Genomic DNA, 21,547 nt, shown 5'->3' on the forward strand with positions numbered 1-21,547 from the left:
GCCCACAATAAGATGGTTAAAATAGTGTCGGTGGGCGTAATCGATTACTAATTTAACGGATGATTAATGCATGATTGCATCCACCCGTTTGTGCGTGTCGCGACAAGTGATCAATACCCAGTTGTCATCTCTTCGTAACACACGGGCATTGCGATTCAAAGATACCCGCGATGCTCGTTACTGGAGCAAGCAATCGGGTCCCATTGCACCATCACAAGAAAGAAGGGTACGCCGAGCCGGGGTTTCGAACGTGGTGTCGTTCGAAGTATTTACTGATCTCGTGGCGGATCGTCTCCAACGCTGGCTTCATCGGTCACATCCGATGCCGGCATCAGAGCCATCGGTCCATCTAGCTCAGTGGGACCCACACCACTTCGAACGCCCAGGACCGTCCGATCGATTGGTGGAGTTGAAGACGCGTCCGCCTGATAGCAAACGTATTCTAATAATTCATCAGCGTTATTGCTGGATCGAGCGGACCGGGTCCCACGCATTTCACCAAAGGAAAGAAGGGTAGGCCGACGGGGTTTCAAAGTCGGGTCGTCGTCGCGGATCATCTCCAACTCGATGTTTTCGTCGGTGACATCCCATCCCGGCATCAGAACCGTCCATCCTCTTACCTGGAGTTTGGCCCAACGGCATAGACCGTCCGATCGATTCCTTCTCCGTTCCACTGCTTCTTTCACCGCAGTGGGTGGGAGTAGCAGCAACGTCCTTTTCATAGTAAACATATCAAATCAACTCGGCGTTGTTAAAGCGTCGCTTTCGCCCCCTTTCTCTTCTCTCCTTAATTGCTCGATTACTAGTCGGTGGTGATAGGGTTCCTTCTTGAGATATCTCCCCTCACTCCCCTTCTCTTCGTGTCGGCAGTGTGAGGGAAGACCGATTTGGTGGCTCTTCGGAGCAATCCGTTCTCAAAGGTGAGTCCTCTTTCTTTTGTTCTCGACGAAATGCCAGTTTTTGATGTGAATGGCTCGTTCCACCTATAGATCTACTAATGTATTGTTGGTGTATGTTTAAGATTTATGAGATCTGGATGTTTCATGCGGACATTTCTATGGGTGATCAATTGCATGTGGTTTTGATAGGGGCAAGTTGTCGATCGGAATCCATGCGGTGCATTAAGCTACGATCTGTTAATATTTGAGCTGTTTCTTCTCGATTCGATTAAAGTTTGCACTTTTTGGTTGAGAAGCCTGCCATGGAGGTCGATGGAGAGAAGGGGGTACGTTTCTGCATCAGAAACATGATTGGTTCAAATTGTTTTTTCTTTTTTGACCGAAATGTAGCTTGTTCTTGAAAAGGTCTCCATCTTTAGATTCAAAACATAATATTTTTTCGCAATCCATGGTTGAAACTGTGTTAATTTTGACTCGTCTTGACTTGGATGAAGAAGCCTGTGAAGCACTCCGGTGGCCAGGTGTGCCAGATCTGTGGCGACAGTGTTGGTACAACAGTGGACGGCGATCTATTTGTCGCCTGTGATGTTTGTGGGTTTCCCGTCTGCCGTCCCTGCTACGAGTACGAGAGGAAGGATGGAAACCAGTCGTGTCCCCAGTGCAAGACGAAGTACAAGAGACACAAAGGTTTTGCTTTGGATCCCGATCTGCATTAATGTGTCACAGTTATTTAAATAAAGACCAGATTAAGGATTTTGGTTGGCTCTTTTGTTTTTATTGCGACATGTAGGAAGCCCACCTGTTCGCCAAGAGGAGGGGGACGATGGCGATGCTGATGATGTTAGCGATTTCAATTATCCAACTAGCCATCAGGATCAGAAGCCAAAGATCGCTGAACGCATGCTGGGTTGGCACATGGGTCATGAGCAAGGGGAAGATGTCGGTGCTCCAAAGTATGACAGTGGGGAGATCCCTCGGAATCACATCCCTTTGCTCACTCACAGCCAGGGGGTATGCCTTTTTGATTTAATTCTCTTAAGATCAGTGTCTCTGTTCCCCTTACGTGAAGATATGTTACTATTTTCTTTATTTTCTGCAGCTCTCCGGAGAACTGCCAATGTCATCACCTGATCATATGATGTCCCCAGGAGGTGGTGGAAAGCGTGTGCATCCACTCCCTTACCGCTCTCGTATGTCACTTATCCTAGGTTTTGTGGTTGTTATGTTGAGTTTAATATTTGTTTATGCATTGCTAGTCCTGATTCAGATGTTAAATTGTTGTCCTTTCTTATTTGATCAGCTAACTCGTCCAGAGAATTTGGCAATGTTGCCTGGAAAGAGAGAGTTGATGGATGGAAGATGAAACAGGAGAAAAATGTTGTGCCAATGACTAATGGTACCAGTCATGCCCCTTCGGAAGGCAGGGGAGGAGGTGATATTGATGCGACTACTGATTACAATATGGATGATGCTTTACTGTGAGTTATTCTCCTGTTAAAGTTTCTTTGTTGAGTGCATATGAGCTTAATATTTTCTTTCTGAATATTGTAGTTGACTTGTTTACTAGCAGATTGATGCTTTGAATATTTTTGTTGGAATCCTTGGTAAGAAACAGAAGAAATGTTCTCAAATATCATAAATGTTATTGTAATGAGATCTGTCTTGGTTCTTTTCTGTCTAAGTATATTTTGCATCCTATGAAAATACTCATTGCACTTCTCTTTTCTTATTGACTAATGGGTGACTAACAAAAAAAATGACCCATGAACAACTATGTTGGTGTAAAGGCATAAGAATTAGTCCTAAATACTGCATTCTTTAGTAACTGCAATAATAATTTTTCCTCTCTCCAGGTGTCCAGGTGGCATTATATGGTAATTAGCTAAATATTCATCCAGTTTATCTGTGTGGTCCATGTAAAATAAAGTGATTTTTTTTACTGATTTAGCTTTCTGAATTTCACAATCAACACACACTTCCAGGCTTCCAGCTTTATCCTTGTCAGCTTGTTCATTTTGGACTTGTATGACTGTTTTTCCTTTACTACCATCGTGAGTCTGATTATAACACCAGCTCTGTTGTGAAATAGTGATCTTCTATCTTCTTTGACATTCTAATCCTAGTTCAACTTAAATCATCTTAAAGGGGATCCTTATGAACATTTTGGTGGAAATGTCTAGCACACAATGTGCAACATCATTTGATGCTGTTCTGTATTCTTTATTTGAAAATAAATCATTTGCATTGAAAGTTGGAAATGAATCCAAATAATTTTTGGAAAGGAAACAAAGCCCTTTGTTTTTCTAAAATGTTAAAAAGTTTACTTGCTTTCGGTTCTGTAGGCTCTAGTTCCAGAGACTATTCTACTTTCTATTGTTTTTTTTTCTACTTTCTGTAGTTTAAATGTATAATAATTTAACAATATTCTTGACTCTGTTTATAGGGCCACTGAAATTACCTGAAACTTTTTTATTTTAACTGTAAGCTGTCATTGCTTTTATTATGCAGGAATGATGAAGCCCGACAGCCTCTTTCCAGGAAAGTATCTGTTCCATCTTCCAGGATAAACCCATACAGGATGGTTATTGTGTTACGGCTTGTTATTCTCTGTATTTTCCTCCACTATCGTATCACAAATCCTGTCACCAATGCCATTCCTTTATGGTTGTTATCTGTAATCTGTGAGATATGGTTTGCTATATCTTGGATATTGGATCAGTTTCCCAAATGGTTTCCTGTAAATCGTGAAACTTATCTCGACAGACTATCAATTAGGTAATTGCTTCATGGTTTCTTAAATTTTCTTGTGTAGTTTAAGTATTCAGACCAGTTGTTTGCTAAACATCACTTGAAACAACAGATATGACAGAGAAGGTGAACCGTCTGAGCTGGCTGCTGTCGACATTTTTGTCAGTACTGTCGATCCATTGAAAGAGCCTCCCCTTGTCACAGCCAACACTGTGTTATCAATTCTTGCCGTGGATTACCCTGTTGACAAGGTCTCTTGCTATGTCTCTGATGATGGTGCTGCTATGCTGACATTTGAAGCACTGGCTGAAACTTCAGAGTTTGCAAGAAAATGGGTTCCTTTCTGCAAGAAATACATTATTGAACCTCGAGCTCCTGAATGGTACTTCTCACAGAAGATTGATTACCTCAAGGATAAAGTTCAACCTTCATTTGTTAAAGATCGCAGAGCAATGAAGGTGTCTAGTCTTGCATAGTTTCAAACTTGGATTTTTTTTTTTTCTGTTATCCTTTTGCATGTCTTCTGACCAGCAATTACTTCAATCCAGAGAGAATATGAAGAATTTAAGGTCCGCATCAATGGCCTTGTTGCAAAGGCACAAAAAGTTCCAGATGAGGGATGGATCATGCAAGATGGCACACCATGGCCTGGGAATAACACCAGAGATCATCCTGGAATGATCCAGGTTGGTGGATTTCTGTAACAAAGAACATTTACAAATCTAGATAGTAGACATCTTAGATATTTGGCATGTGGAAACACATTTTCACATTTTGTGCATATTAATTTCAAATACATCTTGACATTGCCCATTGTGATTTGTTAACATTTACTAAATTGGTTGACTGCTGTTGCAACATGTTCTTTTAAGATAATTTTTCTTATCAGAATCATCTTATGTCACTCAAATTATCAGGTTTTCTTGGGTCACAGTGGAGGGCTTGATACCGAGGGTAATGAACTACCACGATTAGTCTATGTATCTCGTGAGAAACGTCCAGGTTTCCAACACCACAAGAAGGCTGGTGCCATGAATGCTCTTGTGAGTAATAAATGATTCAGCATATTATGTGAATCTGGCGTTTATTTATTCTACTAAATATTTGTGTAGCTGGACAAGGACATCTTTGTCCATTGTTAATCTTTAAAACTACTGTGTAGGTGCGTGTGTCGGCTGTCCTTACAAATGGACCCTTCATGTTGAATCTTGATTGTGATCACTACATAAACAACAGCAAGGCTCTGAGGGAGGCTATGTGCTTTCTTATGGATCCAAATCTTGGAAAGCAAGTTTGTTATGTACAGTTTCCACAGCGGTTTGATGGTATTGATAGGAATGATCGATATGCCAACCGTAATACAGTGTTTTTTGATGTAAGTGCAGATATATTTCAAAGCTTATAACATTTCTTACAGCTTGTTGTTGATAAGCCTTAGCATCAACTGGGCAATTTAGTCTTTACAATGATGATTCTAGTGAATATAACCAAACATTAGAGATAACACTTGATAATATACAACATTATGATGTGGCTGTATAAAATGCTTCCCTAATTGGCTGCATAATAAATGGCATTTTTCTGCACTTTAATCTATTCCTGAAAGTCATTCTGATCCAAGTAATTGGTCCAAGATTAATTTTAATGCTTCAGGTCATGGTTAACTGTCTTAACTCATGCGATGCTTCTGAATATCTGAAAGCAGAACTGCATGAATGTTAGTGTTATCTATCCTAACCATTGGCTTCGTCTGTCCAGATACTTTTTGTATTGAAACTCAACTCTTCTCTTGCAAATACTATTTTAACAGACATGTCATGGAGATGCCCCAAAACATGGTTGTTCCATACTTTTTGAAAACATGAAACATGTTAACTCACATTGGAGGTCAGAAATTGGTTAAAAAGTTTTAGTGTTACTAATAAGAAAACCCTTTAGTAGTTTTGGTGTCATCAAAAGGGTAAAGATACTCTACATTTTGGACCATGGTTGTGACCATTTGGATCCATGTACTCTTACCCTAGAGTCCAAGACATTACCTTTGTTCTTTTGTTGTTCAAACTTTTAGCATCATTTTGATATTCTTGTAAGTAGTTGACATTGCGGAATTGATAACTGAAGATATTGAAAATTATGCAATTTTAAATCAAGATAAATATGACTTCAGAATCAGCCTCAGTGTCTTCTGGCTGACTTATTTTCTGTCTCTTTTTATTGTAATTCTTATTTCCAATGTTCTTTATTTATTATAGATCAACTTAAGAGGTCTCGATGGTATCCAAGGCCCTGTCTATGTGGGTACGGGATGTGTCTTCAACCGAACTGCATTATATGGCTATGAACCTCCTATCAAGAATAAGCATAAAAAGAAGGGCTTCTTCTCTCTCTGCTGTGGTGACTCTCGTAAGAAGAACTCTAAATCAAGCAAGAAAAGTTCAGAAAAGAAAAAGTCAAGCAAACATGTGGATAATACAGTGCCAATATTTAATCTAGAAGATATAGAAGAGGGTGTTGAAGGTAACTCGTTTTGTTATTGCTGTTTTGAAGAATACATGAAACTTAATAATTAGTATTATTTAATATCTGACTTTGGAGATCTTGGGACCCTTGTTTGTAGCAATTTTATTTAGCCCTTCGGTTGTTTGATTTCAGAGCCATGAGATAAACTTTTGGTTTAGGAGGGAAATGAAAAGCTATCTAATTTGTCTCTCTGCTTAGTAGCAGCACAAGGCAAAGAATATTTTTCAATATTCTTATAGTTTATTTATAGTTATTTTTCAACTAACATTAGCACACAGTGGTGACAAAATTCCCAGCACCAAACTGCTGGCCTATACGTGATATATGGTGTACGTTGAATGTTGAGGATTCATATTGTGGTCCATGACAGCAATTTATCAATATATATTGTTAGTGTAGAAAGGATAGTATAGAAAGGTTTCGTTATATTAAGAGACCAAACAATCATACCTTTTATTTGGCAGTTCCACAATATTTTAATAAAATACTGCTGAATAGCGACTATGAGCACATTGATCTATCATGGTAGGGTATAAGGACAAAGGGAAACATGTATTAATGTGAGATCTCGGTACCCGACTAGTGATATTGCTCTCAAAAGAGCATAAATGCAGGAAAAAGGTTCATGTAGCTGATCCCAAGTGGCTGGATCCTTATTTGTTTTTGTTTTATGAGATCTCAATACCTAGACTTAAATCAGAAGCAACATTATATATTCCATGTTACCCTCTTTGCAAGCTAAATAAGTCATCTATCTGCTGACACTAAACTCATGGCATTCTGTTTATTCTGAAGAGTATTGCATAATTCATGAGTTTATTGTATGCAATAGCCTTATTCTAGTGGACAAAGTACATCTTCGAAATGTTCTTTATCTGCTGAAACTAAGCTTCTTGTTTTCTTTTTAAATAGGTGCTGGATTTGATGATGAAAAATCACTGCTCATGTCACAAATGAGCCTGGAGAAAAGATTTGGCCAATCAGCTGTATTTGTTGCCTCAACATTAATGGAAAATGGTGGTGTTCCTCAATCTGCAACTCCTGAGTCTCTTTTGAAAGAAGCCATCCATGTCATCAGCTGTGGCTATGAGGATAAGACAGACTGGGGTAGCGAGGTCTGCATATGGCTCTTCTTTATATGTGCTTTTCTTTTACCCTTCAGATACACTATTGTGCCTTACCTTCTTCTGAATGCCAAAGTTTACACACATTAGCCAGTCAAAAGTATTTAAAGTTCGATCAGGAATAATCTCTTCACATGAATGAGACCTTTAGAAAACAGGAGTTCTGAAAAATAAGCATTGACATCATTTTGGTAATTGAAACTGACAATTTAAATGGGCATTAGCTAGATTACTATGACTTGGCAAATCCATTCCCTTTTAACATCGAAAATCTAACAGTTTGGAGCATAATCACAAGAAGTTGAACTTGGCATTAAGATAACGGTTGCATCTTCCACAAAATACAAATAACTTTTAACACACAACACCTTGATAGCTGGCTTGAAGTAGATGCACTGTTTATCGAGGCTGCTGCTTGTACAAAGTAATGGACTTTCCCTGAACATAGTCTGCAACAAGATCTCAAGGTGGTGTGGCTGAAGATTTGGATAGAACCTGAACATAGTCCCCACAAGGACAAAGTATTTGGATATAACCTTTAAGATATCTTTTATTTCTGAATTTTTGTGGTGTGGCTTAGGAATGCTATAATTTATGTAAGTGCTAAGGTGGCATGGGCTTCTGCATTATTTGGGGACTTAGTCAAAAGAATCAAGTTACTGCTTTCAACCAAAAGAAGCCACCTGCAGAGCATATAGGATGCTTGTTTTCCAGTGTACAATGAAATGAAATTCAAAGATTTTAAGAGGCCATCAAAACTTTGTTGTTTAATTGTATTTTACTCCACAAAAATTGGGAACTAATGTAGACCCTGACATTCTTTAAGTTTGGCACCTGGTTTCCCCCCTTATCCATACCAGTGATGGCTATAGGCATAACTTAAGTGATTGTTCTCTTGTCATAACAAGTTATTTCTATGAGCTCTGCAGTTTAGTCTTATGTCCTTGTATTTTTTTTATTTTTTTTATTATGTCCTTGTATTAAGATGCTGGATTTTTATCTGGTACCGCAGATAGGGTGGATTTATGGTTCTGTGACAGAAGATATCCTGACTGGATTCAAGATGCATGCTCGTGGTTGGAAGTCAATCTATTGCATGCCTAAGCGTCCAGCATTCAAAGGTTCTGCTCCAATCAATCTTTCAGATCGTCTGAACCAAGTGCTTCGATGGGCCCTGGGATCCGTTGAGATTCTCTTTAGCCGTCACTGCCCAATATGGTATGGCTATGGAGGGCGATTAAAGTTTTTGGAAAGATTTGCATACATCAACACCACCATTTATCCACTCACTTCGCTTCCCCTCCTTTTGTATTGTACGCTGCCGGCCATTTGTTTACTTACTGGAAAATTCATTATCCCTCAGGTAAAAACATCTCCTCGTTTAAGTTTTTGCTAATTCTAAAGATCAATAGGTCCATCACCCTCGAGCCATCTTTTGCGGCTGGCACTAATGTTTGAATAAGATCCATCATTGAATAGCATTATGCAGTATGCACATAAAGTCACCTGCATGTTCTCAGACATTTCATGAACTTTTTCTCTTTTGGGATAATATTTTTTGCTATAGGCACAATTTTTCTCTTGTTCAGATTCTTAAAATTTGAAACTATTGAAAATTAAGATTCTTCTGATAATAGCCAGATGAAGCTAAGCATGCGTGGTATCAATATCAACTGGGCACTAACCAACTTTATTTGATTGCAGATTAGCAACATTGCAAGTATCTGGTTCATCTCTCTCTTCCTTTCCATTTTTGCCACTGGTATTCTGGAAATGAGGTGGAGTGGTGTTGGGATTGATGAATGGTGGAGGAATGAGCAGTTCTGGGTCATCGGTGGTGTCTCAGCCCATCTCTTTGCAGTGTTCCAAGGTCTACTCAAGGTTCTCGCTGGTATCGACACCAATTTCACTGTTACTTCCAAAGCTTCCGATGAAGATGGTGACTTTGCTGAGCTCTACATGTTCAAGTGGACCACCCTCTTGATACCACCAACCACACTTCTTATCGTGAATCTGGTCGGTGTGGTTGCTGGTATCTCCTATGCCATAAACAGTGGATATCAGTCATGGGGTCCCCTCTTTGGGAAGCTCTTTTTCGCCTTCTGGGTGATTGTTCACCTGTACCCCTTCCTCAAGGGTCTTATGGGAAGACAAAACCGCACGCCTACAATCGTCGTGGTCTGGTCCATTCTCCTTGCTTCAATCTTCTCCTTGTTATGGGTGCGAGTTGATCCTTTCACCACTCGGGTAACTGGACCAGATGTGCTGCAATGTGGTATCAACTGCTAGAACGTCGATCATGATGTTCACTTATATATCTCTTTTATCCGGAGACTGTTATTACTGTACAAGTATGCATGTCAAATATCTGAAGATGTATGCCTTGTTTGACCTATTAAGTTATCACTTTCATTTTTTTTAGTTTACTACTTTTCTTTTTGTTGGTGGCTGTCTCAGCTGTTGAGATAAGTTTGTATTTGGCATCGATATAAAGATGTATGCATACTGTACAAGTATGCATGTCAAATATCTGAAGATGTATGCCTTGTTTGACCTATTAAGTTATCACTTTCATTTTTTTTAGTTTACTACTTTTCTTTTTGTTGGTGGCTGTCTCAGCTGTTGAGATAAGTTTGTATTTGGCATCGATATAAAAATCCACTGTTTGCTAAATTAAGCATTACAATTGAAATGGATTGAAAGGCCTAATGTAGCTAAAGCTTGTGTATGGTCTAAATATTTATTTTCCTTTACCCCAGTTTGTGCTAATCTTTGTCATAGTGTTACAGATCTACTTGGGAGTCTAATCACTATCTGGTATCATGGTCCTCACTCGTCTTTTCCTTGAATGTTGCATTGTGTCAGATTGGGCTTCACTGATTCATTCAAGTTTTTTATTTTTTTAATGCTTCATGCAAGTATTGTTCTGAGATATGTCATAGGTTTTCTGCATGCATATTCTGATGGTAAAGCAGACAAAGTTACTCCATTCTCACAGCCAGATAAATCAATGCAGAACCCAAATGGTTTTGTGTTCTTGCATCACCTTTCCAATCTTCTCAAGCCAACCCTACTAGGTGACTCTGGAAGTTATCAAGCATCTGTCTAAAAGTTGGTTCTCATGGATTACACAGGACCAACATGTCCAACAAGTTTGACAACCATAACACATCAATCACCATAAATTATGTATTAATCCTTTGGTTTTTAAGTTTTTCCTCTCTATCTCTCTCTCTCTCTCTCTCAGATGGGAGAGGCCAACTTTGTCCATTCTGGTACTCAATCCAACCATAACATATCAGCATGTGGAAGACTGAGAAAGCAAGAAACATGTACTTGACCCTATCTTGAAAATTTTCTATCAATTAGTATTTTGTTATATTAGGTTATGTTCATATAATACTTTGTTACTTATACAAAATTTATTGCATATTTCATGAAATGCAAACATCTCTTTGTAATCTCCCATCACATCACATACCCTCAGTTAGCTGTATATTTCCTCATGGAACATATCAGAAATAGCAATATGTATATATATATATATTTATATGTATATATACATAGCCTGTCATATATATAGTACATACTGTTACCCATTGAAGTAACAGTAGGCTTTAACCCATTGAACTACAAACTTGTAATGCTTAAATGACATTGTAATGCTATTTACTTGTGGCATGTAAGTTTCCAGGTTCTGAGCATTTAATCTCTCACAGCAGCAGCAGCAGCAGCAGCAGCACCAACAACATTGCTTCCTGGAACAAACATATGGCAGGCTAATTCTGAAGCCCTTGCCAACTAAGAGTAGGAGAAAAGCCACAAGAACTGTGCATCTTCTTCCCTCCCTGAAACTTGTACCTAAAGAAGAACAAGAGGCAAGCAATAAATGAGATGTGGGTTGGCAAGTAACCCAAACACACTTGCGTTTCTTTCTCCTGTTTCTCATCTCCATACCCATGATCATGATTCTGATGATGATGATGGAGGGAGGCCAAACTTATGGGTTGAGTGAAAACTAATCCTTCTCTGCCTCTCTCTCTCTCTCTCTCTCTCTCTCTTCACCTAGACAAGCAATCCTCTGTTTGGCGCACATTATAAGTACATCTTCAGAGCTCTCATAGCACCGAAGTGATTTTTCTTCTGTTCCTACTCCAAAAGCTACAAATGAGCGAAGGAAAGCTTCTTTGGCTCCTCACTCTCACCGTCTTCTTCCACAGCCTCTCTCTCCATGGCAATTCAGAAGGCAGACTTGCTTCTCCATCAAACTCTTGCTTCGTCGATGATGATGAAGAGTGTGATGCCACTATACGTGGCTTCAATGGATCGATCGTGGGGTTCCCTGGCTCACTCTTTAGACCTTTGCCTTCTCGCGGCGTCTTCAACGTGGAGGACTACGGCGCCAAAGGTGATGGAACGGATGACAGCCAGGTATCAGAATTCTATAAGATCTCTTCCCGAATTCTTGATTCCAAGAGGCCATCTTTGGAGTGTCGCACTTGTGGTAGGCATTTGGAGAGGCCTGGAGAGCAGCTTGCAACTCCTCTTCCTCGGCTGTTCTGCTGGTGCCGGAGAACAACAAGTACATCCTAAAGCCAGTCGCCTTCTCCGGCCCCTGCAGAGCTCATATGACGGTCATGGTATCTCCATAACGATGCACCTCCTCTTCCATCCACAGGCATGTCTCTGTCTCTCTCTCTCTCTCTCTCACCTTCGCTAATTCGTGTCAGATCAAGGGAACACTCGAAGCTTCTTCGAACCGATCGGACTGGAACGTAGACAACATCAGGCACTGGATCCTGTTCGACGGCATTAGGAACCTTGTGGTACGAGGCGGCGGAACCGTCGACGGCAACGGACACGTTTGGTGGCAGCACTCCTGCAAGCGAAACACGTCTCTGGTAATCACGGTTCCAACTTGATAAGCTAAAGCTCATCCGAAGAAGATGACTCGCTGACTTGGGTTCTTCTTCTCTTCTTCTTCCAGCCTTGCATTGATGCGCCGACGGTATGTAGATGATCCAACACAGCGGTGTGTCGACAGGTGGTCTTCCTATGGGCATCGAACTCATACTTATGTTGGGATTACAGGCCTTGTTCTTTAGTTCCTGCAAGAACTTGGTAGTCGAGGACCTCGTGGTGAAAGATAGCCAGCAAATGCATGTTGCGTTCCGGAGATGCACCAACGTGAAAGCTTCCAAGCTGACCATCTCCGCCCCTGAATCCAGTCCTAACACCGATGGAATTCATGTCAGTGGCACCAAAAGCATCCTCATAAAAGATACCATCATCGAAACAGGTAGAGAACCTGCGGACCCATACCAATCTACAGAGACAGGTCAAAGATCATCGTCGTCATCATCTTAGCACAAAACTAATCCGCAAAATGGTGCAGGGGATGACTGCATATCGATCGTATCGGGGTCGCGAAGAGTGATCGCGACGAGAATAGTGTGTGGACCAGGCCATGGAATCAGGTGTGTGAGACTCTTAACTTCAACCTGTACAGTGTTCATCATCTTCACATGAGCACCACCACCACCTACTTAGCTTGCTTTAAGCTTGGAGGAGGGGGTGCCATCTAACACAGGCTCTGCTGCTGCTGCTTGATCTGGTGACCAGCATTGGTAGTTTGGGAGCTAACAACACCAGGGCACACGTATCCAAGGTGTTGGTGGACAAGGTCATATTGAAGGGCACCACAAATGGTGTCAGGATCAAGACATGGCAGGTAAGAAGAAGAGGGAGAGCCATAGCTTAGAGATAGATATGTTACCTGCATCCTCCTGGCATGCACTCATCTCTGTTGCTTGTCTTCTGCATCACATCATCCGACCTCTGAAGCTTAACATCCATGATCAGTGACAAGGTATATATGTGTTGCCTGTTATCTGCACATCTTTAAGCTTGCAAGTGCAGCTCTCTACTCTCTCTGTTCTTGGAACTGCTTGAAAGGAAAAAATACATACAAAACAAATTAAAATAAAAGGCAGAAATTTATGATAATGATGGAAAACATATTGGTAATAGGGATTTTTATTCCATCAGCAATGAATTATGCTGCATTTTGATTAACCAGAAATACAAAGGTGAAAACATCTCATGTCAAATGATGGAAACTTTTTTGTATGGTGATATATAGGGAGGGCATGGTTATGCCAAGCACATCATCTTCCAGAATGTATTCATGCATGATGTCCAAAATCCTATAATCATCAACCAGAACTACTGTGACTCCAGAATTCCTTGCCATGAACAGGTAGGTACTTGTACAACTCGACATGTATATAGATGCACATCAGGTAGCAAAAGAATAGCTGATCATTTGGTTTAATGCAGAACTCGGCTGTGGCAGTGAGCCGTGTGCTTTATAGGAATATTAAAGGAACGAGTGCTTCGGAGTTGGCCATGGAATTCGACTGTAGCAGAAGTCATCCCTGTCGTCACATAGTGTTGCAGGAGATCGAGTTGGTGGGAGAAGGTGGAGGTCCTGCAGCAAGCTTATGTAGGTATTTCAAGTGGGAAGAGATTGGGAAGATCATTCCTGCTCCATGTGCCTGAAACAAGCAACAAGCAACATCAACTTGACATTCTAATTTGGCTAACCTTATTGTAGAAGAAACATTTAAGAAATCATTGAAACATATAGTCAATAATACATGCTATTTTTTCCCAGAATCGAGGGGAAAATGAGCTTCTTTCTTAAACCAAGTTTCCTGTTTCTTCCATCTGATATATCAGTAACATGGATGAGAAAAATCATACAATCAATTCTGTGTCTCATAATATCATATCCATATGATAATATCACGATAAGATTGTTCCTCTGCAAGAGGGATATGAAGACACAGACATCTTGGAAGATAATGAGAAGTGGCCAAACATGTTTAGCAAATACAGGAGGAGAGCATCAGTTGCAGTGTTGCATGTTTGAACAAAAAGATAATATGCTCAGAAAATTTGGCTATATAAAAGTATGGATATCATGAATCACAAAATTGTCGCAAGAAGTCCTCAGACCACCAATAAGGAAAATTCAGCAAAAAATAATAGCACAGTACACCGAGTCCTTAACACTACTATAAAGCATCCTACGCCTCAGCTCTCTGTGTTTTCAATAAGTATTGCTTTGGTGGGCTTCGCAAGCAAGTCCGTGTACTCCTGGAAGGGAGATTTGCTGAAACGAGTCTCCATCCAGAAATCTGGTGTCAGGAATCCGTAGGTCTTCATGAGACACTCAAAGGTGGCCTGCGGAGAAGTAAGAAAGCTTCAGATTACTTATATAGAATGTGCAATGTGCATACATACAAACATCAGTAGTTACTGATAAAATCTATAAAGACCAACTCATCAACATATATAGTCCATTTGATCCCAGAACATCAGGAGATTCCAGCCCCGGTACATCATTTATGATAAGACGCCAAGCATAGAAAAGAAAGAAAAATCACTGAACAAGCCAGAAGACTTATTGTAGTCCTGTAGTTTTCCATATCTAACTAAGTTTAGCACTTCCAGGAACAACATCAATCACCAAAAGTAAATCTTTAACACCACAATGAAAACAAGCATATTAACCCATTATATATATACATGATACCAAACAGAAAGTGAATAGTAAACATACAAATAACTAAATAAAAATGGGAATATCAAATTGAGATTTCAGGAACATTACTAGAAATTATAATTTCTATCCTTATGGTGCATTTTGATTACTATTATTGATCCGATAAAAATCTTCAAACTAAGGGAAGGTGCTCGGTACAGTAGGATCGCCTCGAGCAATAAGACCAAAACACATGCATCTCAATCTACGTCAGTTTAACAGTATTCTTGTTAATCCTAGTATCCTACTAAATTCAATCAACAAGCCTAAGCCCCTCTGCTCCCAACATTTCTTATGAAATCCTAAATTTAGCTAAACACCATCAGAATCAAAATCCCACCTGAGACTTCAATTATAATTTATATCCTTATGGTGCATTTTGATTAGCTATTATTGATTCGATAAAAATCTTCAAACTAAGGGAAGGTGCTCGGTACAGTAGGTTCACCACAAGCAATAAAACCAAACACACATAGATCTCAACCTACATCAATTTAACAGTATTCTTGTTGATCCTAGTATCCTACTAAATTCCATCAACAATCCTAACTCCCTCTGGTCCCAGCATTTCCTATGAAATCCTAAATTTAACTAAACACCATCAGAATCAGAATCCCACCTGACACTTAACACTCACAAAACTAATTATCCAAATTTCATTCCTCAATATCGTACAGTGTGAAGACTTAGTAAGCACTTGAACCAAACACACTCAAACCACAAATTACAAGTGCATTCATGAAATTTCCAAATATATAGTGTTATATAAAACCCTAACGACATATCTCATGCTTGAAATATTCTTTCTTGGAACTTGGGCCCATTTTGAATCTTTTGAGAAAATCATATGATTTTAGAACCTCATAGCAAACGAGGCCTAAAAATTATAGAATTTTACTTAAAAATCAAAATCATCATTTAGATTCGAACAATGATGAAGAAGATACAAGATGCACAGATGAAATTTACATTATTGTTTAACATCGAAGATATCAATACAACTAAATCAAGAGCAACCAAAAAATCATTTTTTTTTCACTTATGGAATAAAAGGGGACTAAGAAATGATGAGTACAGTAAAAGCAAGAGAGTAGAAATACAAGTGAAAAGAATACATTCACACACAGATCATGTAAAACGTAAAAGGGGTTAATCAATTCTTGGTTCACATTGCCGTTAAAACGAATGGCCACAACCATAATTCTTCCCATGAAATAAAGTACATTAATAGTGAAGGAGAAACACTGACCTTGACAAAGTTTCCAAGAGTCTTGGTCGAACCACGAGACGAGGTGAAGACGTCCTCAATCCCAGCAAATTGGAGAACCTTCTTTGGCACACGAGCGGCCACGATCCCCGCACCCCTCGGCGCCGGTACCATTCGGACGGTGACCGACCCGCACTTGCCGGTGACCTTGCAGGGCACAGTGTGGGGCTTCCCAATCTTGTTCCCCCAGTAACCCCTCCTGACGGGGATTACCGAGAGCTTGGCCAGGATGATGGCGCCACGGATAGCGGTGGCGACCTCCTTGGCGCACTTGACGCCGAGGCCGACGTGGCCGTCGGTGTCGCCGACGACGACGAAGGCCTTGAAGCGGGTGCGCTGCCCGGCGCGGGTCTGCTTCTGGACGGGCATGATCTTCATGACCTCGTCCTTGAGGCGGCCGCCAAGGAGGGTGTCGATGATCTGGTGCTCCTTGACGGGGAGAGAATGGAGGTAGATCTGCTCGAGGCTGGTGATCTTGCCTTCCTTCACGAGGCGACCGAGCTTGGTGACGGGCACCCACTTCTCCTCCTCGTCGCGCCGGCCGCCGCGCCGCCCTCCGCGACCGCGGTCGCCTCGGCCCCGGTCACCCCGGCCGCGGCCGAACCCGCGGCCGAACCCGCGCCCGAAGCCGCCACGATCTCCGGCCCCGCGCTCCGCCATGTGGGATGTGGAAAAGTGGTGGGGAAGAGAGAGGATGAACCGAGGAGACGAAAAACGGTGAGACGATACAGCGGCTTTTATAGTGCAGACGGACGCCAACCCTAAGGGTTCCTTCGGGGGTGATGCCACCGGTGGTGTGGTTGTTCGGGTCTAAGCCTTTGGGTTTGGTTCGAGTTCGAACTTGACCGGGTTCATTTGGGTTCGAAAAATATTACCAGCTTTAGATCTCACCCAAGTCAAGCCAGACCGAGTCGGCGGCCTACACAGCACCTGGCCCAGACGGCGGCTCAGTCCGGCGTAGTCCCAACTTCTGTGACCAACAGCTATCTATCTATTGTCCCAAACGTTTGCTATGGCATGGCATATTCGCTTGTAAACGGTTCCCTACATTGTATTGACGTTACAAAAGTCTTCTTAGATCATAAAGAGGAGTAAATAATTAAATAATTAGAAAAAAAAATAAATAACTCGACGAACACCAATTGAGTTATTTACTATCATGCCCCCGTAAGATGGTACTTCTATCAAGGACACCAATCTTGGATCGATGTAATGTAAAAAGTTGATAAGCGAGAAGCTTCAGAGTGAGTCGGCTAACTGATCAACCGAATGGACATAACAAACTCGTAATTAACGACGAACAACTTGATCTCGCACAAAGTGGAAGTCGATAGTAATATGTTTCATGCGGGAGTGGAACTCCGGAGTAGCACATAGGTAGTTCCGACATTATCATAATATATTATAGGAGTAGAGTTAATGTTGAGTTCTTTGAGCGGATTTATGACCCAATTGAGTTCTGCAGTGGTAGTGGTGATGATACAGTATTCAGCTTCAGTTGTAAACCGTGCAACTATCTTTTGTTTCTTAGAACTCCAAACGATTGAATTAGTAGCAAGGAAGATAATATACGTTGATGTGAATGTTCTATCATAAAAGTTTTCTGCCCAATCTGCATCGGTAAAGGCATGAAGCTGAAATGGAGAGTATTTACGAAGAAAGAGGCCATGATTGAGGGTCCCCTTAAGATATCGCAGGATTCATTTGACCATAGACCAGTGCATAGTAGACGGCCTCTGTATAAACTGTGATAATTTATTAATTACAAATGAGATGTCGGGATGGGTAAGAGCTAAGTACTATAGGGAATTAATGACTTGTCGATATTGAGTGGGTTCTATAGCAGGACTTCCATCAGATAATTTGAGAAAGCCACTAGCAAAGAGAGGAGTTGTAACCACATTTGTGTCCTACATGTTTGTTTTGGATAATAAATCTTGAATGTATTTTCTTTGTGATAGAAAGAGACCGGAAGGTGAATGTAGCCTATATATCCAGAAAGTAGTTACATGGTCCTAGATCTTTGAGCGAGAATCGATATGCCAACTTTTTGATAAACGCTTGAATTTTTATGGGTTATTGCCTGTAATAATGATATCATCCACATATACCAGAATATATATTATGTCGCCATAGTGTTGTCGTAAAAATAACGAGGAATTAGATTTGGAGTTGAGAAAGCCAACTGAAGTCAGAAAAGAGTCAAGCTCAGTGTACCAAGCTCTTGGACCATGACGAAGTCCATAAATAGCTTTACAAAATTTACAAACATGTCTTAGATATTAAGGATGAGTGAAACCAAACATGTCTTAGATAAAAACATTTTTAGTTAGAGTCCCCTATAAAAATACATTATTAACATCTAATTATCATAATTGCCAGCCCTCAGTGGTGGCCAAACTCAGGATAAGTCTGATTGTAGTGGGCTTAAACAACGAGACTAAATGTCTAAGTGAAATCAACTCTAAGTCTTTGATGAAATCCTTAGGCGACGAGGCGTGCCTTATATCGGGCAACAGAGCTATCGAGGTTCCGCTTAATTCAAAAAACCTACTTATACCCGATGATATTTTGTGTATGATGAAAGGGTACTAGATCCTATGTTGAGTTATAGAGGAGGGCATTATATTCCTCACATATGGTGGTACGCCAATGCATAGATTTTTGGGCTTCAGTGAAGGTGGTGGGTTTAACAATAGTGGATGAGGAATCCATAATAGCATGTAGATCAAGGACCTGACGTGGTTTGAAAATACCGTTTTTAGAGCGTGTTATCGCGAACGGTCGTCGTGCACCCGCAACAACTCCGTTCAACGAATCGTTCATCGCTCTCATCTACATGTACAGTTGCTTGGCAGCCTATTTTGGCTTGGTTTTAAGTCTTTTTGGCTTATAAAAATGTAAATTCGAATAAGTTGCAGCGCTACAATGCGATTGCTCACCGAACCGAGCAAAACAACCCCAAAATTGTCCAAAACAACTCCTTTTCATGTGCCACGGGCTGTTTTCTATGGCCCGCTGTTGCACGCGAAATGTCAACCATCTCAGCACCCTGGAACCACCCGGGTGGCATCATGGGGGATGAGGCTTCGGTATATGTCGGGCGTTGAACAACCTTTCGCAAGTTCGCATGTTACCTTTACATGAACTTATTATCGCGCCCGACACCCGGTGAGTAGCTATTTGTAGACTTGCAGCTGTTCGTTCAACCCTTTAAAGTCCTTGTTTTCCTCCTCTCCCTCTTTTCTCCTGTGCACGTAAGGTGCTCGCTGAATTGCTTGTAAAGCTTCCCCTTTTCGTGAGACGTTGGGACTTGTCCATCGCTCGTTCTTCGAACTAATCAACTTTCTCTTTTACAGGTCCTTTGGGACCTGCGAGAGGTTACAAGTGGGCTGATCTTTGTGGATGCAAATGGCAAGGGTGAAGCGTAACTTAGGCAACACAAGCTAAGTTCGCGTCTTTGCCACAAGGGTGCCTCGTGACTTAGGCAACGCAAGCTAAATTCACATCTTTGCCGCAAGGGTGCCTCACGACTTAGGCAATTCTAGCTAAGTCTGTGACATTGTGGTATCAAAGCAGGCAAGAACTTCGAGCGAGCAGCAAAGGAACTTCGTAACTTCGCCATGGCAAAGCATCGTGGTGAATCAAGCAAGACGAGGCAAGCCGGACCCTTGCCCCAAGCAGCCGTAGGTGGGCTGCAAGTGCACACTCACTCTCATGCTGTTGAAGCTGCTCAGGAGGAGTGCAACAGCGAACATGATGAGCAAGAAGTTGGCTACTCTCCGCGAGCGGAAGAGGCATAATCTGGAGCGCCAACTGGGAAAAAGAGTCATACGAAGAGACTCACAATAGCGGAAACCCGCTTGAATGTTCTTGAAGCGAGCTTGGAGGAACTCTACCTTGGCCAATGAATGCTTGTTGGGGTAGAAAGCTCGCAAGAAGAAGCGGAGTCTATGATCGACAAGGTTGAGGCCTTAGTCGACCGATTGTTAGATGACACCAAAGACTCTATGCAACACCCGCAGGAAGTTGTGACGGAACTCACTTCAAATGTGACCATGCTCACAAGAGCACTAAATACGGGAGGAAGCAACACCTGTGTTACGCCACCATAAAACTTGAGGGCACCCGAGCCTCATGGTTATGGAGAGGCTAGAGATGCCAAAGTGCTCGAGAATTTTTTATTCGACATGGAACAATACTTTCGAGCTACGAGGCCTGATTCTGAAGAAACCAAAGTTTCTATGGCGACAATGTATCTAAACGGAGATACGAAACTTTGGTGGCGAACCCGTTGAGAGGAGATCCAATAGGGACGATGTTGAGTTGACATATGGGAGGACTTGAAGCGAGAGTTGAGAACTCAGTTCCTACCGGAGAACACAGAGTTCGTCGCAAGAAGGAAGTTGAGACAACTCTGCCAAAATACTTTCATTCGAGACTACGTGAAGCAATTTTCTGTGCTAATGCTAGACATTCAGGACATGTCCGAAAGGATAAACTGTTCAGCTTCCTCGATGGTTTGAAGTCATGGGCTCAACAAGAATTACATCGAAGGAATGTCGTCGACGTGATCGGGGCAATTGTTGCCGTAGAAAGGCTCACCGACTTTGTTTCGTCCGAAGATTTGGGAAAAAAGAAACAATCTTCAAGCAATCGCCCTCCAAAATATTCTCGAGGGAAGGAGTTCGGGGGCAAACAAAGGAAGAAGAGTTCCCATAAAGGGCCAAGCCTAAAATGCAAGGCCCAGAAACCTGGAGGATGCTTCTTGTGCGGAGGACCATACATGGTGAGGGAGTGCCCACAAAAATAGGCATTCAATTCTTTAACAGCTTTCATCCACCTCCCCCGATCGGACAAGGGCAAGGTTGTTACTCTTAGTTCAAGTAGTTCTGAATCCAACAGTGACGATGAGGAGTCGCAAGGAGCCCGAATGGGAGCAATGCATTTGTTGAATGTCATGCGAGGTCAAGTGGGGGAGAACACGAAAACAAGGCTAAAAAAAGCAGGAAGTGACGAGTTGATGTACGTAGACATTAAGCTCAATGGCCAAATGACCCATGCAATGGTGGACACGGGCGTTACCCACAACTTTATTGCCGATCGAGAAGCAAAGCGACTTGGGCTGATCTTGGAGAAGAGCCCAAGTCTAATGAAGGCGGTGAACTCAAAGGCCAAGCGAATCTTCGGGTTGGCAAATGGAGTTCCCATCAAGATCGAAACATGGAGTGGGAGCACAAACATGATGACAGTGCCACTAGATGACTTCCAAGTGATTCTTGGAATGAAATTTATGCACACGGCGAAGTTGGTGCCAATGTCGTTCCTTAACTCCCTATGTGTGATGGGAGGTGACGACCCCTGTGTGGTTCTCGTCTCT

General features: G+C 41.5%; 3 protein-coding genes across 5 annotated transcripts; 2 read left to right on the top strand and 1 right to left on the bottom strand.

Annotated features, from left to right (window-relative positions):
* The first annotated feature begins 762 nt into the window (after positions 1–762).
* Positions 763–10,044, top strand: LOC103990225 (probable cellulose synthase A catalytic subunit 8 [UDP-forming]). Of its 2 annotated transcripts, none has more exons than XM_009409305.3 (15): positions 763–920; positions 1,089–1,225; positions 1,394–1,586; positions 1,690–1,910; positions 1,999–2,089; positions 2,200–2,377; positions 3,408–3,674; positions 3,760–4,105; positions 4,196–4,333; positions 4,565–4,690; positions 4,810–5,022; positions 5,900–6,164; positions 7,080–7,282; positions 8,304–8,654; positions 8,996–10,044. In XM_009409305.3, the coding sequence occupies exons 2-15, from the start codon at positions 1,202–1,204 to the stop codon at positions 9,578–9,580; spliced, it is 3,201 nt and encodes a 1,066-aa protein (XP_009407580.1). In that variant the 5' UTR covers positions 763–920; positions 1,089–1,201; the 3' UTR covers positions 9,581–10,044. The 2 variants fall into 2 exon arrangements, with proteins under 2 accessions (XP_009407580.1, XP_064992358.1); XM_065136286.1 differs by having other exon boundaries at positions 1,397–1,586.
* An 848-nt stretch (positions 10,045–10,892) lies between these two features.
* Positions 10,893–13,900, top strand: LOC135628389 (polygalacturonase-like). The gene is made up of 9 exons (XM_065135012.1): positions 10,893–11,722; positions 11,800–11,931; positions 12,022–12,192; positions 12,279–12,299; positions 12,383–12,590; positions 12,687–12,768; positions 12,914–13,022; positions 13,434–13,550; positions 13,631–13,900. The coding sequence occupies exons 1-9, from the start codon at positions 11,459–11,461 to the stop codon at positions 13,850–13,852; spliced, it is 1,326 nt and encodes a 441-aa protein (XP_064991084.1). The 5' UTR covers positions 10,893–11,458; the 3' UTR covers positions 13,853–13,900.
* On the bottom strand, positions 13,312–16,878 carry LOC135628390 (small ribosomal subunit protein uS5y/uS5u/uS5v-like). Of its 2 annotated transcripts, XM_065135015.1 has the most exons (3): positions 16,150–16,878; positions 14,367–14,539; positions 13,312–13,848 (listed from the first exon to the last, which is right to left on the bottom strand). In XM_065135015.1, exons 1-2 carry the CDS (start codon positions 16,825–16,827, stop codon positions 14,390–14,392), a joined length of 828 nt encoding a protein of 275 aa, XP_064991087.1. In that variant the 5' UTR covers positions 16,828–16,878; the 3' UTR covers positions 13,312–13,848; positions 14,367–14,389. The 2 variants fall into 2 exon arrangements, with proteins under 2 accessions (XP_064991087.1, XP_064991086.1); XM_065135014.1 differs by lacking the exon at positions 13,312–13,848 and having other exon boundaries at positions 14,240–14,539.
* Between the last annotated feature and the right edge of the window lie 4,669 nt (positions 16,879–21,547).

The sequence above is a fragment of the Musa acuminata genome, chromosome BXJ3-1 (genome assembly GCF_036884655.1).
Source record: "Musa acuminata AAA Group cultivar baxijiao chromosome BXJ3-1, Cavendish_Baxijiao_AAA, whole genome shotgun sequence".
NCBI lineage: Eukaryota > Viridiplantae > Streptophyta > Magnoliopsida > Zingiberales > Musaceae > Musa > Musa acuminata.